Source organism: Rhinoderma darwinii, chromosome 7, assembly GCF_050947455.1.
Source record: "Rhinoderma darwinii isolate aRhiDar2 chromosome 7, aRhiDar2.hap1, whole genome shotgun sequence".
NCBI classification, from domain to species: domain Eukaryota; kingdom Metazoa; phylum Chordata; class Amphibia; order Anura; family Rhinodermatidae; genus Rhinoderma; species Rhinoderma darwinii.
Window position 1 is genome coordinate 137158317 of NC_134693.1, and position 19242 is coordinate 137177558.

The 19242-nt window shown below is 43.9% G+C and overlaps 1 protein-coding gene across 3 annotated transcripts in view; it reads left to right on the plus strand.

Annotated features, from left to right (window-relative positions):
• PLXNA1 (plexin A1) overlaps positions 1 to 19242 on the plus strand; it is a 288333-nt gene that overhangs the window by 155433 nt on the left and 113658 nt on the right. For all 3 annotated transcript variants that reach the window (XM_075831799.1, XM_075831801.1, XM_075831800.1), the window contains exons 4-7: positions 1791 to 1931; positions 15099 to 15199; positions 16552 to 16675; positions 17895 to 18048. In XM_075831799.1, coding sequence (XP_075687914.1) covers positions 1791 to 1931; positions 15099 to 15199; positions 16552 to 16675; positions 17895 to 18048 — 520 coding nt within the window. The remainder of the gene's footprint in view (positions 1 to 1790; positions 1932 to 15098; positions 15200 to 16551; positions 16676 to 17894; positions 18049 to 19242) is intronic.

The window sequence follows — 19242 nt, forward strand, 5'->3', positions numbered from 1 at the left end:
GCGTAAAATTCCCATCTAGAAATTGTCCTGCGGTGCGTTTTTTTCGTATGGCAGCATCTAAATTCCTGCTGCGGAAAGTGGACTGAATTGCAGCATTTTTCAGAGATGTCACCATCCCCCAACATTGAGAAAAACGCAGCGAAATCCGCTCCTTTTTCTGCCAAAAAAAAACACCAGGAATTATGCGTTTTTTCCGCAGCGGAATGTCTGCTAGTTTCTGTGGAAATGCTGCAGAAATTCTGTTACGTGGGGACAAGCCCTAATGGTTTCCCACAGATTTCTCTTGAAAGGTCTGTAACTAATGAATCACTGAAGTTTTTAACTTGGTTTTATGTAAAATCATTGTGGAATGAAAAGTTCAGCAACTTTCTAATATACATTGCGTTTCGATTCCTCACACTTTTCCAAATATCTGCGTTGGATCAGTGAATGGATTTATGTCTCTAACCTCTTCTAAAAACGTGCTGTAAGCACAGCTGGAGGGCTTGTTACAGGAAAGATCTCTGATGCACTGTAAGCGTATGTGCACACGACCTCTTTTCAGACGTAATGGTGGCATTTTACGCCTCGAATTACGCGTGAAAAACGGCTCGAATACGTCGGCAAACATCTGCCCATTGCTTGCAGACGAGCTGTCATTTTACGCGTCACTGTCAAAAGACGGCGCGTAAAATTACGGCCGCGTCAAAGAAGTGCAGGACACTTCTTGGGACGTATTTGGAGCCGTTTTTCATGGACTCCAATGAAAAACAGCTCCAATTACGTACGTGAAAAATGCGAGTACAAGCAAAAACTTCTGAAATTCAGGAGCTGTTTTCCCCTGAAAACAGCTCCGTAATTTCAAACGTATTTGGCGTTGACGTGTGAACATACCCTAACAAGTTGAGCACCTGTGAGTAGGACATGATCGGGACATATTCAGAATGTTTCGTTTAGAAAAACACATTTTTTAAAGTGGGTTGTCTAGTTTAGAGAACCCATTTCATACACCCTTTTAGGAAATTTGGAGTTAAAGGGGTTTTCCAGTCCCTGAAAGAGAACGGGAGAAGGCTGTAATACTGTCAACCGCCGCTACTGCTGTGTCGGCGATTCACAGTACGAGCAGTGACCGGAAAGAAGGGAAGCAGCGCTCATACCCCTTCCAAACAGCTGATCGGTGGGGGTACCGGGAGCCGGACCACGACCGATCAGCTATTTATGGCCTATCCTGAGGATAGGCCATCAATTTTAGGGACTGGAAAACCCCTTTAATATTGAGGGGTCCCCTGTTTAGGATCCTCCTCTCTTATCCAGATTGGAGGGCAGTTATATAGACCTGTCCTGCATTACACAGACAACACAGTGATATGAATGGGCACTGTGTAATGCTTCATTTCTCCAGTGGTGGCACTGCAGGGAAACTGAACAGGTACTGCCAGGTTTTCCCACAGATTACAGCTGATCACTGTGGTCCGGTTATTGTCAGGGGTCCCTCCTAACTAGTAGGGATTGTCCAAAGCGGAGAACTCTTTTTTAATGACTCACATTGGAGATAGAGATTATTTGGGCTCCTTATGGCCTGGTTGTAAATCCTATTGTGAGCCTAACCAGCATAATTCTTACCAGCTTTATAGGATCTAATGAGTTGACCTGAGGTATATTATAACATGAAGTGACAATGTGGCGGCCACTACTCTCTGTACTTAACACAACTAATTTGTCACCAATTGTCTACAAACGGACCATAAATGACCTTGTAAACCTTACGTAAAATCGCTAATACTGTTTTTTTTCTTTTCTTTCATGTACAGATCCTGGTCGACTTGTCTGGACTGTTCTCCCTCGCTACACAGCAGTACGAAAATGTCCTAGTACACGAGGGAAATTCTATCTTGCGGGATTTGGTGTTGAGCCCTGATCGGCAGTTCATCTATGCTATGACGGAAAAACAGGTACTACAGAGCTCCATCGATGTATTTGTAACTTTTTGCATTTCGGGGGCGCTGAAGTTTGGGCCCTTTTTAATCAGAAATTTCAATAATTGAAGGTATAATCGTGGATAAGTCCAATGGTCAGCACCCAGTTGTTCAACCCGGTTTGTCTGCTACTTGTCAATGTTCTGGTGCTAGAGATTTTGACTTTTTCTTGGAATTTGTCTCCTAACTACGAGGAACCAAGATGAAAGTTCCTTGAAAATGTAAGCGATCAATCACTGGTGGCCGCCATTACGGTCACCCGCTGCCGTTTTATAGGCGAATTCCACTACTTAGGAAAGATGTTGGCTACCGTTAGTGGTGGTCACCGAGCATCTGTTTTCTGTGTAAGGGTATGTTCACACGTAGTCAACAAAAACGTCTGAAAATCCAGAGCTGTTTTCAAGGGAAAACAGACCCTGCTTTTCAGACGTTTTTCGCGCCGTTTTCGCGGCGTTTTTTACGTCCGTTTTTGGAGCTGTTTTCATTGGAGTCTATGAGAAAACAGCTCCAAAAACGTCCAAAGAAGTGTCCTGCACTTCTTTTGACGAGGCTGTATTTTTACGCGTCGTCGTTTGACAGCTGTCAAACGACGACGCGTAAATAACAGGTCGTCTGCACAGTACGTCGGCAAACCCATTCAAATGAATGGGCAGATGTTTGCCGACGTATTGGAGCCGTATTTTCAGACGTAAAACGAGGCATAATACGCCTCGTATACGTCTGAAATTTGGCCGTGTGAACATACCCTAAGCGATCACCGTAAATCTAAGATAGTTTGATTGACTATTAAGTGAGTAACGACTTGGGGAATTTTTGGGTTGTCTTAAGTCCCACTTCTTTTATTCATAGAAAAGTTTTGAGGGTGAACACTCCCCAAAGTTAATAAGACATAACGCATGCCTTAAAATAAGGAATATCCATTCAAGCAGTTGGCGTTTGCTCTAAATAATGCGTTTTCTTAGGTTTCTATATATATTTGTGGAGGACTTCATCGATTCCCAAGTCCTGTAGCCTCAGGATGGGAAGAATTTCTAAAAAAGTTTGTACAAAGTGTGGTTCTGTACAGATCTGCTGAACTGTCTCCTTCTCGAGTATTATAGGCAAGATAAGAGGCCTCTTCGAGGGTCAATGCACATCTTCATAGCCAGCCGAGTAAATTGTCACACTGCCAAGCCTTCCCACCATGTTGTCCCGTGTCTTCTCTATCCACTCATGTTCCCTCTTTCGAGAGTTATGTTCAAACTGACTCACAGCCGCCACCTTCCTCCCCGAAGAGCTGTCTCCAGAAAAATATATATTCTAAGGAGAAAAGTAAGCAAAGTAACAAGGAATTGTCAAGCCCAGGTAGCATCAAAAAGATGTGAGATGTGGTGTCCTCGTTGGGTTGGGGAAGTGGTGGGTGGTAGTAGGATAAGATGCAAGGCAAGGGATGGGGGGTTCTTCAGGAAACTTTTTTCCATTGTTATCCATGAATGTTTGCATCTTGGTTGGAGATGAGGTGGGTGACCGCTCCACACTCTTCCTCAGTTCTCCTTTTGATGGCAAATGATGCATTGGAGGGGTTTCGGAGCTAGAAGATGAATCCGGGTCCTTCTTCACCATCGGCATGACAGCCTTTCTGCTCTGTTCCTTCTCTGTCTGGTTCCATCATTCCCCTACTCTGCGTGGAAGAAAACGATGCCGATGACAGCTGTGGGGGTGTTCACACCACAAATGAAACCCCCCTGAGGGATTTCTTCATTGGTAAGTAGGGTGTCTTATAAATAGCCACTAAACATGGTACAGATCAACACCTGAAATCTCCTGCCTCTCCACTTCTGCTATCTATTTCACGCGAATGTGACAATATGTCGGCCGTAAACTCCTACTGTCAAAAGGAAAGAAATACAGGACAACACATCCTCGTAATAACCATATGGCGCATTTTTCACGTATGTAGATTTTGCTTTGAAACAATAGATTTCGTATAATAAAAATAAGCAACTTTTTGTTTCTCGATTGGTCACAATGGAAACCGTACTCCGATGTACCGACACCTACAAAGTCCTACAGTTTGCTTTCAGACTTAACAGCTGCTGGTGTCGGATTTTCTAGACGGTTGCATCTGCCGAAATAGAATTTTAATGAGAATAATAATAAAAATAAAAATTAGAGACAAAAAAGTATAATTTAGTCACACTTTTTTTTTGTTTTTTTTTGTTCAAGGAACAGTGTATGTACAGTATGTGATGGAAGTCATGGAATGGGCCTCTCGACAAATTCCAACTTCTCGGTTTAATACCAAAGACATTACTTACGGTACCAATACACATTAGATGACAGAACACCAAACCCGACGATTTTGGCGTGATCGACCTACTATCTTTTGTGTATGGCGGTGTTTCCGACTCTCCAATGATGGCAGATGTCCGGAAAAGAAGGATCGGGCATGATGGATTTCAAAATGCCCGATTCTCAGTGGGGCCAGGAAGCAGCTTAGTCCCCTCTCCCCATTGTGTGTGTATGGGGGGGTCGGGCAACAGCTATTGCAAGTGTATGTGCAGCTTAAGTGGGACTGCAATTAATGCAATTAACCCCTGATTATGAGTTACTACCCAAAAACGCCCATCAGATACAGAACTGGAGGCTTCATAGATGAAGTTGGTCAATGACGGCTTCTGATCAGGAATGTGCCACCAAGAGCAGCCATAGATGTATATGCACGTGAATGAATATATAGGTCTGGAAAGTGGCAAATTTGGCCCAAGCAGCTAAACTGATCAAGATAAAAATTGAGCAGAGTTGAGTTTGTCATTTAGCACAACTTGTGTTGTTTTTGGCTTTACATAGGACTTCATGCTGAAGTCTCGCCCATGCAGAATTTGCATGGTTTTACGGGGTTTGACGTGATTTGCAGCATTTGAAGTGAACGCGGACGCTAGGGCATTTGTCCCAACTATTTCAATTCACTCATGGTGAGAATAGTTGTACAACTTTAGTGACATGAAAGTTTAATCATGTGACTAGTTTGGTCTGTGTCTAGGCTCAGCTAAAGTACTTTTTCCGCTCAGGCCTTGCACAAACCATGCAGCGTTGCATGATGCAATCAGTTCTGCTCCATCTGTACAGTCCTCTTATAATGGAGCAGGTTGGAAGAAGATCTTGGCCGTGAAAATATCCTTCAAGTCGGGGCTATTCCTCCAGATACGAGAACCAATAAGGGTTTGCCTACATAACAGGATCCTAAAAAGAAAACGAGAAAATACCACAGCACCACATGGTGAAGATCACAAGCGATCTTTTGGCCTGATGAAGACGCTAGTCCAGCGTTGAAACGCGTAGCCTCAAGCTGCCTTTATTGTTTTAAAACCCAATAAATCCTATGTATCACCCCTTTGTCTGGACTTGAAATTGATGTTAGCAGCTCTGTACTTTGGTCCGCAATTTTTCTCCCTCCATGTCTACATAACAGGATGACTTCTGTTAACGACAAGATGGGGGTAGTTGTGGTTACCCGGGAAGTCGAATGTTTTTCAGGAGTTTTTCACTGGTATCAAGGATGAGACCTAGACAGGCTGTTTCATGAAGCTCATTCCTTGTACAGTGCTAGTTTTTCCTGGGTTGGCACTGCCTGACCAAGATACTACTAAAAAAAAACAACACACTGCCCCATTTTTGGAGAATCCCCATATTTTTGCACCCATTTTCTGTACTACCTGCCTCATTATTGCACCTCTTCCCACTCCGCCACCATTATTATAAACTGATTCATTAGCAGAATCGCCTCCTAAAAAATTAAATCAATAAAATATTCATAAATTCAAAAATATCCAAATATTGCAAAACCAGGGATAATCCTTTAAAGACCCGGCCCCCCGCTATGCTAAGCTCCGCTTTGTATAATGCAAAGGAAATGTTTTTTAATTTTGTCTAAGAATAGAATTTGAATCCAATAAAATAAAGTATCGCTAAATAATGCGAAACTTTTTTTTTTTCCATTTTGAATCTCGAAGCTTTTTCTTTACTCTTCATCCCGTTACTGCTTCTGCTTGAACCCCGCCATGCTGTGCCACTATCCCCCTTTGTTAATAAAGTGAAATATTTGATCGGGGGTTACAGTTATCTGGGCAGCAGAGAATGTAATTAAATGCACAGTTGTAAGTGAGCTTGAAGGGCCATGAAGGAATGAAGGATTTTAATCAAACGTAGAGGAGCAATTAATGAAATGCCTGTAACCCTTCCAAGCTGGTCTCTCCGGGTCTCCAGCGGCATCCTGTGCCCAGGGTACAATCAGAGGGGGGGGGGATATCAGAGAGTCTTTCATCTCGCAGGATTCCCTGTGGAATAAGGAAATAGGATTGCTTCTTGGAAGAGGTATTGATCCGGCTATACACATTTCTTAGATCGTTGCTAATACATCTTTAGTCCACTCTGTGCATTAAATAGAACCATACACGGGAGAGTCTGTATCTAGTACCTTCAAATTAAATGAGGTTTGTAACAAGTGCGATGTGATTAAACCGCAACCTGGCCTTTTAAATCCTCCTGAGATCGGCCGCGTGGGCGAGATTCCCTTCTAGGCCTTGAAATAGTTAAAAAATCATTTGCGATCACAGTTGGGTGGTTTTTAATCATTAATTTTTTTTTATATTCGAATTTGTTTTAATTCTAATTAAAAAAAAATATTATTTGTCTACTAAAATGAGTTATTAGTAAGTGAATTTATATTTATAATTTTTTTTATTTTATAATTAATTTTTTGTATTTTTTTTGTTTCTACTAAAATTTATATATAAAGGAATTTGCTATCTTTTTTTAGTATTTTTTTTTTCTTTTTTTACGTTTGACCACTGGGGGTGCTGTTGTAATAAAATTATCCTCTTATTCATCTTTTATTTTTATTTTTTTCCTAATTGTAATTCATGCGTTTTGGAAGGGCTGGTTTGCTACTTCTGTTTGTTTATGTTATAGAATAAATTACATTTCATTCTGCCATCCCTTTTAAATGAGTTTGTAATTGTTTTTTTTGTTTTTTTTTTAAATATGCATTTATTACACATTACATATTGCTGGTGAGAAGCCACTTTTGCATAATTATCCCCTTTTCGTTTGTAGTTTTAATTGAAACGCCATTAACTGCATGGAGAGAGGAAAAACATCTCCTAGCAAATAATTCCCCCCCACTCAGAAACATTATCTGGTCATTGTGAATGTAAATTTTTTCTATGAGGAGGGGTGACTGGGTTATAATCACTTCAAAGAATTTTTTTTAATTTCTGGTGCTTATTCATTTTTTTTTTTTTTTTTACAAAAACAATTCTAGAACTTTTTTTAAATTTTTGCCGGATGTAAATCCACTATCACCATGCTGTCCTCTGAATCTATACACTCTTTCACTCCATTAGTGATGTCACTTCTAGCACCCTCTTTATTCTTTCACTTACTCCGCAATGATCTTTCTAGAATCATGCTCCCACATTTTTTGAAAAAGGCCTTTAAGATGAAATTTTTGATATTTTCTGCGATGGGTCGAAAGAATAAACTCCCTGTCCCTGTCTTATATCTAATTTACCTATTGTATTGTAACCATGCAGGCCATAGACTTGAGATTTTTGTCAGCAGAACCCACTGGATTTGCAAAAATTTCATGTCTATGGAAACCGGCGGACGTCAGAGGAAACGGGGATTGGAGCGGTTGGACTTTAAACTGTCTGATCCTCTTTAAAAGAAGTGGCAAGAGAGGTGCCTGGCAGCCACTTATCGTAATCCCGCCTTAGAAATAACATGTCCGTTCATGGTAATGGGGAGTCGGGAAAGATAGTTTTTGAACATTCAACTCGTGATGACCTTAAAGGGGTATTCACATCACAGACATTTATGGCCTATCCACAGAACGCCCTAGGATTTCCTAGGATGCCCACTTACCTACCAGTATGATGGCACCCTGGATGTATTCGAGCTTCGGAGCCCAGTAATAACCAGTGCTTTGTGGTCCGGGAGTCCGCGCTGTGCCCTGTAGAATGATTGTAAAGTGACTTTGATATCTCTTCCTAGTTTTTGCTCCTCACAGAATTTTACATTTTGTTTCTTCTTTAAACTTGAAGAAAGCCGGCAGCTACTTGCATCGATCTTAATCTCGGCAATAAACTCCTCGAAAATTCCTTATCTCCCTCCGAGAGCTGCTTGGATGGGTACCAAATCTGTCGGATTAAGACAGGGATGCGCTTGGAATGGTCCCAACAGCAAACCTGCTCACTGTGGTCGCCTCGCATTGTTCAGATGCCTCTCGTAACTTAAATTTTTTTGATCTGAACCAAAATACAGCAGAATTGCTACAGGATTTTGTTTTTTTGGCATTGTGGAACTCAACCGAAAGTCTAGAACGGCTGCTTTGTCATGACTATATAAGCCTTTTCCAGGATAGGATCTCATTGGTATTGGTGTTCAGTTTGTACACCTCTAAATTGGAGATACCTTTGCCAAAAAATTTAATAATTGCACGGCCATTTGCCATATCCAACCACCATGACTCATAGATCCATGGACAGCAGTGGTGGTCTGCTCACATCGACAAGCATAAAATACAACATTAATTATGGGAACTTGCCCTGAAGACCACACTTGGCCCTATATTATGGCCGGATGCAATATTCGGGCTGAAAATTAGGCCTCATGGGGGACAATGTCACACAAGGAGATTTTTCAAAAACACACCACCTCCTTTTTTCTATGAGGATGAGGTTCATGTTAGAAGTGGTCTTGGGATGGACCATTGACTTGCTGATCATCAATAACCGTGAGACATCTGGCTCTCTAAAAATATCCTAAAAATTTTTCATCTTGAAGCTCCTCCTGTGAATTCTGTCCCAGCCTGCCCCCCCCCCTCCAGTACCTCTGTCGCGGGGCCCTTGGGTCTCCTCGGACATTAGGTTCTAGGTGTGACTGCACATTCATCACACCCCATAGCCAAACCACTGTTCCTCCACTGGTCCTCTAGGGTAATGTTTTGAATAATAACCCATAAAGCCCCCTAGACCCACGGTGTCGTTAAGATATATGCCGTATTCCCTACAACCGTACATTATGTAGGCCAGGTCCTCAGAATCCTTCCTGTTGGTTCCTTGCTGTGCCCCCCCCCGTGGATGATGACTTTTAAATGGAATTAAATATATAATCCGCTTCCGATGTCACCCGTGTTATTAATTGGCTGCCTTATAATCTCCACTTCACACTCGTCCTATCCAAATCACCAGCTCCATCTTCCCGTTCATCTTGGAAGGTAAAGTCACAGGTGATAGTCGTGGACAGGTGGGGGGGGGGCATGTCCTTCACATGATGGATTATCTAGCCTACTTTTGTGGGCCAGTGATGCATTGAAGTTGCTTTATCTAGTACGGTTGGTCTTCCAGCTGTGCGTTCTATTCTTGTACGCCTCACGCGCCGGTAAATTGTCCTTCTAATGCCCCGGTATTAATGACTCCATATTTCATTGTCCTATGGGTAGGAGTCCTTGTTCGGCTAATGTCCTGACATGTACAGGAGCTTTATGTGAGTTGATGGGGTCATGTCAGCCAAGTTGTATCTTCCCGTTTCTTACAATATTCGACTTCGTAGTTCTCATTTACAAGGTTGTATTCCGGCTACGTGAGAAATATTCCATTTGGGGAGTAGAAGACCCCGGTGGTGGGTCGCTCCAATGTTTTAATTCCAAAAAGCTGGCCTAGAGCTTCATATTTAAGAGGAACCAGCTAAATTAACAAGCCATTCCATGTGGAATCTAATTACCTAGCAGCCGGCAGGCAAATATTAATACATTTCATAAGTACCATTGACTGGTGGTGTATCCGATGAAAGCAGCTGCTACTCAACCTTAGGAATAAAAACTAGACTCAAAAGGGGAAAAAAAAAGACAAACAAAAACAGAATTTCGTTATTTTGTTTCCTCGCAATGGTTTATTGATAGAGCTGGAGGGAGCGTTCCTCTATCACAGAACACACTGATACATTCCAGATTTAATGTAGCGTTATGTGACGTCTCGAGGAGCTGTGTAAACGGATATTGTTTAGGGGGTTTAGTGTTTCTTTTTGTTCTGTATTTTTTGCTTGTCTGGCTGTTTTCTGGGACAAGTCCTTTGTTTGTATTGGCAAATACAGAGAGATTCAGACATCATGGATTTTTAAAGGGGTTGTCCAGTTTAGAATACTCTTTATTTAGCAGATTAGAAAATTCTGAGTTGAGGGGGGTCCTCTGTTCAGGATCCTCATCTCTTGGGGAGAGCGGTTATAAAGAGCGTCTCTCTCTCTGGAGGACCTGTCCTGTATTATACAGACGACATATTAATGGACACTGTAATGCTAAATTTCTCCTGTGGTGGCGCTGCAGGGAAACTGAACACTTACTAACCAGTCTCATCACAGATTACAGCTGATCGCTGGGGGTCCCAGAAGGGGGAAACTTTGTGATATGCTTATTGTTAAGGGACCCTTCAAACCATGGATTTTACAAAGTGAAGAACCTCTTGAAGTTCTGAAAATTGTTGGGAAACTCCAGAGTTGGGGCTTTTTTTGTTTTGAGATACATTTCAAGACTTTATAGGACAAAACGGCTCATAAATCATAAGATTCGTGTAATTGGACGGTTATTAGTGGTGAATCCTCTCCTGGGAAGCTGGAGCGCTCTTCTTTTTATTTGGGACTTTCTGCTCCCCCCTCCATGGGCCAGTAGTTCTGCAAGCCAAAGTCTAAACGGGTTTGGTTTGGTTTTCCTGTATATTGCCATTGTTCAGTAACCACTAGCAACCAAGGATTATATTGTTTTGTATAGCGCCATCATCTGCCATGGAGCTGCTCAATGTGGACTACATTAGAGGTGAATACAAAATTATGCACTTGGCCTTGGAAATACATGTATGGATGAAAAGAGCAATTTAAATAATTGGACCACATCTTCTGCTCTCTGACAGGGTCCCCTCAACCTGTGGCTTTCCAACTGCTGCAAAACGACAACTCCGAGCTTGCAGCATGCTGGGAGTTGTACTTTTGCAGCGTGCTGGAGAGCCGTAGGTTAGGGGCGCACTCTAGGATTTGCAGTTACCATCTCTCAGCAGAGCTCTATGAGCAGTGCCCTACTCTGCAGATTCCACTACAGTGCCAGTGGTTCAGCATGTCAAGCACCATCTTAAAGGGACACATCACTACCCATAAAACTTACTATATTATATCACCTTATATAATGTATTACTTATTGTAACATCTTAATTAGAGGATTCTGCTTTATTTTTTGGAGTCTTCCTTCGAATAATGTTAATTATATTATCTACGTTTGCAGTACCCCTTTTCACCACTGACCTTTTTCTTAGACCTCAATGCAACAGCGCCCCCAGCTATAATCTCAAATTCAGGCAAGAATTCTCCAGAAATTACAGTAAATTAATTCTACATAGTAATCCTACAGTTTCATGAAAATTTGGGCTTCTTGACTTCCTGATTTCTGTATATAAAGAGGACTTGGTTTGTAGGTTCTTGACCATAGGGGATGAGGATAAAAAGGCGAATGGAACCCAAGAATAATGTAGTGTTGCAAGGTTTGATCTGTGCACAGTCTACCTTTTAAATGTCACCCTCAGGATTTAATGCGCCGGTTCTGAAGAGCGAGCGTACAGGCGAGACACCTACGATATCGCTTCTCTTGTGAAATTTCCCAGTCTCCATGCAAATGTAATCAGGGAGCGTTCCTGATCACGGCCTTGAGTGGGGCGCGGATCTGTGATCTTAGCAATGTTTTGGCTAAGTATCTACTTTCTCTTGTTCTTCAGGCTCCTGAATGAGACATATTTGCAGCTTCAGGTTGGGAGAATCGTTTGGCTGATATTTTATTTTAACCCATAAGGAGCCTTGACAGCAACGAGAAGATTTTAAGGAGCACCTGTCACCTAGGGCAGAGTACAGCTCCTCTAAACGACACCAGGGAGGAGATCTTCACCTTGGGACCAGGTTCACACGTAGCGTAAATTTAGCATATTTTATTTCATTGCAGGAAAATCCGCAGCGCTTGACAGCAGCAGCAGAGGGGATGCGGTTTGAAAAAAAATCCGCAGAAAAACGGTCTATTAATTGACCTGTGGTTTTTTTGTCAATTTGTGTCGCAGAATCATTGCTTTTCTGTTGAGGGTTTTCCCTATTGAGTTCAATGTGGAAGTAAAACCCGCAACAAATAGCAGGTGTTGCGGTTTTTGCAGCAATCGCAACTTGGGGAAAAAAAATGATCGTTACCCAGAATTCTGTGCTCCTGTCTCCAGCCCAGCCTCCGAGGATGACTTTTCATCCCATGTGTGATCAAACCTTTGCAGCTGCCAATACTGGGGGGGTACTGGGTCTCCTTGTGGAGATCCAGCTGGTGTAAGAAGTCTAGCAGGCAATGCTCCCTGGGAAAAGTATGCAAATTAGCTCTCCTCCTGTGTCTCTAGTGCCGCCTATAGGTAGCTACCCCGTAAGTCCATAGATTCCACTTGTGGGAGTCCCAGGCAGAGCGGAGTCCCATTCTACTCCCTACCTCTGAAGTTAATGGAACAGTCTAAAGGAAGCTGATATGCTGTGTTCTGCCTGAGTGGGTGGAGCCTGACTTTCTGTTTAGTGTTATTTAATTCCCTGTGTCATGCTCCACCCCCTCAGGGCCTTCACTAGGCATAACATAATGTATCTGTTTTACCTGGAGTGTTCCTTTTAACTGTCCCCGTTCCCTAACTAGGAAGATTTATTATTCGGGTGTACAGGAAAGCCGAGTGACAATCCTTCAGCGAGCTATATAAGTAGTCATATTGACTGTCGCCCAGCTTTCCCAGTTTCCTGAATGGCATATCTTCCCAGTCATGCAGTCAAGCCTCTCCCATGTCACTACTTAGAGATATTTGGGAGTCTTGGAAAGATCAGTAACCAGCACTAGTTTCTTCTCGTGTACCCCTATGACCTGTCCGAATTGAAGGTGGAGTTTCCCTTTAGCTCTGCATAGTGGTAAAGTCGCAGATTGCAATTTATGGAAATCATTTTGGAAAGCGCTAGAATATTTTGGGGCAGAATGTCGCCGCTGATCCCTCGTAGCGCTGCCTTTTGTATGTCGCTTTTTGTTACGTAGATCTATTGTGCGAATTGTCGCCTGACCAAAACCTAACGATTTACAAAGCAAACGAGAATCGAACCGTTCACGAAAAAAATCCAGATAGATGGAAATGATCTCGTATTTGAAAGCCCATAAAACAATGGCGCAGTCCTGAACCGCGCAATATTCATAAATAGTCTATCATTTTTTTCCCTCCGCATGGCGCCGTCCGTTTCTAGACCGCGTTGGCAGAGCGGAAAATTTCCACCAGCGCCTAGGATGGATTCTCTAAGCAATCCGCTGCATGACCGTGAACCCCTTCCCTTGTACCTGACCAATCGGTGCCAGTTTGCGTATACCAGGCGTGCCAACACAGGCTGGATACATTTAACTTTTGCCTTGCATCGCGGAAGTCATGGGTTCAAATCTAACCAGAGCAACCCTTAAAAAGCTGGGGGTTAACCCCTTTGGGATATAATCCGCATTCTGAATTGGGACATTGGGTTCAAAATGAGCTGTTCAGGACTCTGGAAAAGCTGGGTGACCATTCTACCCCTTTTGAATTATAGAGTCTTCAAAGGCAAGTATGACTAGGCATGTATTAATACCCCGCCCTGGTACCATATGGCTGCATAGCTCAGCAGATTTACCATTCAGGAGTGCAGGAAAGCTGGGTTACAACCCCTTTGGGTGCCTTCAGGCTGCTCCTCGCATCGCCCTCCATTTTATATGCAGCGATTATCGCACTGCTCGGCACATGTTGTTCTGTGGTGGAGAATTAAAGGGTTAATGAGCCCCTCTCTGGTATTTAGGGCTGGAGACGCAGGGCGAAGATCCGCTCACAAGAGGGTATTGGTTACAGGGAGGTCTAGGGGGCACGTGGGGTATACACGGCATAGTGGAAGGCATGGCGCACCGCCAGTCCTTGCCCGGGGAGACGGTCTAGGTACACCGCTCCAATTCTCCCTGCTCCGCTCCATCGGTCCGGGCTGCGGTCTAACAGCGTATTGTTCTAGCGCAGAATTCTCTGTGCATGTCATATATAGACACCCATGGAACAAGTATCATCGTAGATTTGCCATTCAGAAGAAGGGAAATCTGGGTGACATCTATTATGGCTTCTGTTTTAGCTCCCAATGCGGTTTCACCCATCTTTTCCAATGGCAGATTTCCCTTGTAAGGGTAATAGAGGATCTCTTGCAGCATGACTAGAGAAATGTGCCATTCAGAAGCCTGGAAAAGATGGGAGACAGCCATTATGACTGCTGTATTGTTACATAGGCGTGTGAGCGGTCCTAGCTCCCAGGTGGGTTGTTACAAGATGCTTCTAGTTAAGGAAATAGGTGACGTTTCACTGTAAAACTGGGGAGATTTGCCATTCAGGAGACTGGATAAGCTGGGTGCGTTTATATCTTCCTGTAGGATTCTTAGGGTATGTGCACACGCAAACACAAAAAACGTCTGGAAATACGGAGCTGTTTTTAAGGGAAAACCGCTCCTGATTTTCAGAAGTTTTTTTTGCAACTCACGTTTTTCGCAGTTTTTTTTTTACGGACGTTTTTGGAGCTTTTTTTCTATAGAGTCCATGAAAAACGGCTCCAAAAACGGCTCAAGAAGTGACATGCATTTCTTTTTCGCTGGCGTATTTTTACGCACCGTTTTTCGAAATTGAGTCGTAAAAAACACCCCGATGGAACAGAACGCCGAATTTCCCATTGAAAACAATGGTCAAATGTTTGTAGGGGTTCTGCTTGCGTTTTTTTCAGCCGTTTTTCGAGGCGTAAATGCCCCGAAATACGCTTGAAAACACTACGTTTGCACATACCCTAATCCCTTCCGGTCTTCTGAATGGCACGTCTTCCTCGTTAGGAAAATGAGGGATGCTTTGCGCCTGGGAAAGAAGGATGACTAAATAGGTGGGCCATAACAGCCGCCATATTGGCGGTCACCACGTATTTGTTATGCGCCATGATGTCGGGTTACTGTCCTTGTTTTTTTTTTTTTTATTGCCCTTGATTCTGTTTTCTATGATGATGATGATTTAACGTGATATTTCTCTTCTGTCTCAGGTCACCCGCGTGCCGGTTGAGAGTTGCGAGCAGTACCAGAGCTGTGACACCTGCCTGGGCTCCCGGGACCCCCACTGCGGATGGTGTGTGCTCCACAATACGTAAGTATGACTTCTTCCTGCTCGGGGGATCCCGGGGGACTTCTCCGACGCCTCGGTACCCCGCTGCCTTATGACAGCCCCTCTCAGTCTTCTGCTTTATATAGCTCAGGTCTATTCCCCCCCTGAGCAGCCACAGGCCTGGCCCGCACCCTGGAGACCGGCAGAGCGAGGCGCGGTAATTTAGGCCAGGTGCAGCAAGGACGGAGCCGCCATCTTATATTAATACACATTTCTGCTGTAGGACATTTCTGAACTTGATAAAATAGCGCAGAGAACAAACACTTGTCACAAGGAGGGAAAAAAGATAGTCTTAAAGGGAACCTGTCACCATTTCTCTCCTATGAAATATACATTATATGGGTCCGTTATGCATTGATGGTGATCCCCTCTCTCCATTTTATTGGGCTCGAGCATCCGATTTTTGTCCGGCTGCCAATGCAATTTTCTCTTGCAGGAGTCCGGAGCGGAAGGAGTCCCCCTCTACTGGCCATTTGCAATTTTTTGGCCAATTACGTGATAGTTGGGCCTTTAACAGAGTTTCCTTGTATGATTAGGGGGCATTGAGTGGGTGCATCTAGCTTTAACTCCCCATCATACATTTGCCCTGACTGCAGAGATGTTTACATCTATACGTGACTGATATCAGCCGCTCCTCTTTTATAAAGCTCCTGCACTATTATAAGCGGAGGACTTTAGGTGTCCTGCTCCTTTAAATAATTGAGTTATGGACAATTCGAATTGCTCTGACAACATTGTATGAAAATGGTTCATGGTAGGACAGCGGCCTGAAAGCGGTCTCTCCAGCCGCTGTGGAACGGAAAGTCCCATCATGCCCTGACAGCTCTTCTGGGAGTTGTAGTTTCAGGATAACTGGAGAACCATACATTTCATAGGATTAGAAAAACTTCTGTGCCACGTCTGGACATGTTTGGCAGCTACTGGACTTCTAATTCCCCAACGTATCGAGCTGCCAGTCTCCCCAACAAGCCGCACTTCATGTGTCCAGTCTGGCAGAGAACGAACGCTGCAGCCGCTGGACGCCCAGGAAAGGAGAGCTGTCAGTCTGCGGCAGTAATTCCAGCGTCCTCTGCGCTGCGTTCTCAGCTGTCATGGCTCCCGCCGAGCGCCCGTTGTTTGATGGAAAAAGATTCTCATCTTCGCCTGAGCCACTCACCTGTAAGTCCCCGTCCAGAGAACCAATTAAGTTGAAGCCGCAGTCAGGGGGAGACGGTGATTTTATTTCTTACAGGATGAATGAAGCAGTGTTGTGCGCTGACGGGTGGCGCGCGCTCTGCTGCTCTGTGTGGCTTCTAGAAGGTTTATTTATAAACTCCTCGTTCTATATGTTGCAGATGTTCTCGAAAGGACAAATGTGAGCGCGCCGATGAGCTTCACCGGTTCACAACTGACCAGCGCCAATGTGTCCAACTGACCGTGTACCCCAAGAACATTTCCGTCACTATGTCCGAAATTCCGGTGAGTCATAGAAAGTTCTAAACTTTTTGTCTAAGTGGTGATCACAGATCTTGTTATATCCACAGCGGCCAACACTGCAGTCCCCAGGACAGTATAGCGTCTGTCTCGTCTCTCTCTCGTATCGCTCTTTCGTATCGCTCTCTCTCGTATGTTTCTGTCTGTTTCGTCTCTCTCCACTCTTTCGTATCGCGCTCTCTCGTATCTGTCTCTCTCCTCTCTCGTATCTTTCTGTCTGTCTTGTATCTTTCTGTCTGTCTCGTCTCTCTCCTCTCTCTCGTATCGCACTCTCTCGTATCTTTGTCTGTCTCATCTCTCTCTCCTCTCTCTCTCGTATCTTTCGGTCTTTTCGTCTCTTTCCTCTCTCTCTCGTATCACTCTCTCTCATATCTTTATCTGTCTCGTCTCTCTCCTCTCTCTCGTATCTTTCTGTCTGTCTTGTATCTTTCTGTCTGTCTCGTCTCTCTCCTCTCTCTCGTATCGCTCTCTCTCTCGTATCTTTGTCTGTCTCGTCTCTCTCGCCTCTCTCGTATCTTTGTCTCATCTCTCTCTCCTCTCTCTCTCGTATCTTTCGGTCTTTTCGTCTCTTTCCTCTCTCTCTCGTATCACTCTCTCTCATATCTTTATCTGTCTCGTCTCTCTCCTCTCTCTCGTATCTTTCTGTCTGTCTTGTATCTTTCTGTCTGTCTCGTCTCCCTCCTCTCTCTCGTATCGCTCTCTCTCTCTCTCGTATCTTTGTCTGTCTCATCTCTCTCTCCTCTCTCTCTCGTATCTTTCTTTCTTCTCCTCTCTCTCCCCTCTCTCTTGTATCGCTCTCTCTTGTATGTTTCGGTCTTCTCGTCTCTTTCCTCTCTCTCTCGTATCGCTCTCTCTCATATCTTTGTCTATCTCGTCTCTCTCTCCTCTCTCTCTCGTATCGCTCTCTCTCATATCTTTGTCTATCTCGTCCCTCTCTTCTCTCTCTCGTATCGCTCTCTCTCATATCTTTGTCTGTCTCGTCTCTCTCTCTCTCCTCTCTCTCTCTCGTATCTTTCCGTCTGTCTCGTCTGTCTCCTCTCTCTCGTATCGCTCTCTCTCGTATCTTTCTGTCTCGTCTATCTCTCCTCTCTCTCTCTCTCTCTCTCTCTCTCTCTCGTATCTTTCTCTGTCTCTTATCTCTCTCTAATTATTTATAGAATTATTTGATACATATTTGCAATTGTTTTATTGCTTTGTGTTGTAGATAGTTCTCCAGGCCTGGAATGTCCCTGACCTCTCCGCTGGGGTGAATTGCTCCTTCGAGGATTTCACAGAAATGGAAGGACACATAGAGGGAGAGAAGATTTACTGCACGTCTCCCACTGCCAAGGACGTCATCCCCATCACACGAGGCCAGGGTGAGCTTCATGGACCCGCAAAGAACTTCATATCCTGTAGGGTTGTCACACAGATGAAGTCATGGGGCTCAGACACACAGTCCCTGAAGAGTCCCCACACTGTTTACGTGAAGCTGCTCTGGATAAACATCCTGTCGGGAGGGGAGCTTTAACCCATAGGATGCCATGATCCTAAGGAATAGATCTGTGATGAACCAATGTTCTTCTTTCCAAAACTTATTACCCCCACCCAACCCAAAAAAAAAACAACACACCTCTTCTGTGTCTGTGATGCATTGTGGGAGAGGTGGTGGTTGTACCTGGTGCTATACCGTAGTCTGTTTTTTTAAATTTATTTTTTAAAGTACACTACATCTCCCAGAATGCAATACAACACAAAAGGCACTCTGTAGTGTAAAAAAAAAAAAGAATGCAATACTGCAGAATTCATTATATTGTAGGATCTCGGCACCGTTTTGACTGTCGATAAGAGTTTTGAGTGCAGATTTGGATGTGACTGGAGTATGTAAAGAATTTACACAGTTACTCAACATTATACATAAACCATTCCTTGGTAGAGAACTGAGCTTTAACATTTTAAATGGTTTGTCTATTGTCCCTCAGCTGTGATTTATGCCCAGTTTTTCTGGGGGGCAGCAGTGCCGTGAGTGGGTGGTTGTAGAAATTGCAGCGTGTAGCCCGCCCGTCAGAGAGGGGTCAGTCCTTGCATAAGACCCTGCGTGAGCAGCCACAGGCGTCACTGCCTCTCGGCCGAGGGACAGGGGGGAGCGATGTTTTCACGGCCTTAATTCCAACTTCATAAATAGCACAAACAAAAGCCCCTAGTCTGGCTGAAAACGCCTACTCAGCTCTTACGGCTTTTCCCTTAATTCTGTCTTAGAGAGCCGGCTTTTGTTGGAGAACAGAAGACTCCTCTGTTTTTCAATATGTATAACCCCCCCCCTATTTCTAGTCTTCAGTTTAACCATTGCGCTACGGTATGTGGCGCAGCGAGCACAGGCCGCGTTGGGGCGAATACGTCAAACTCAAAACAACGTAGCGCAAAAAGTCAAGTGCCATATGTCTCCTAAATACCAACAGTTACACCTGTGCCCCCCTTTAAAAGTTTGTGCTATATGTAGCATCTCATTACATCCGTTGTGTACCAAGGGCAGACGTCTTCAACCTGTGACTCTTCAGCTGTTGCAAAACTGC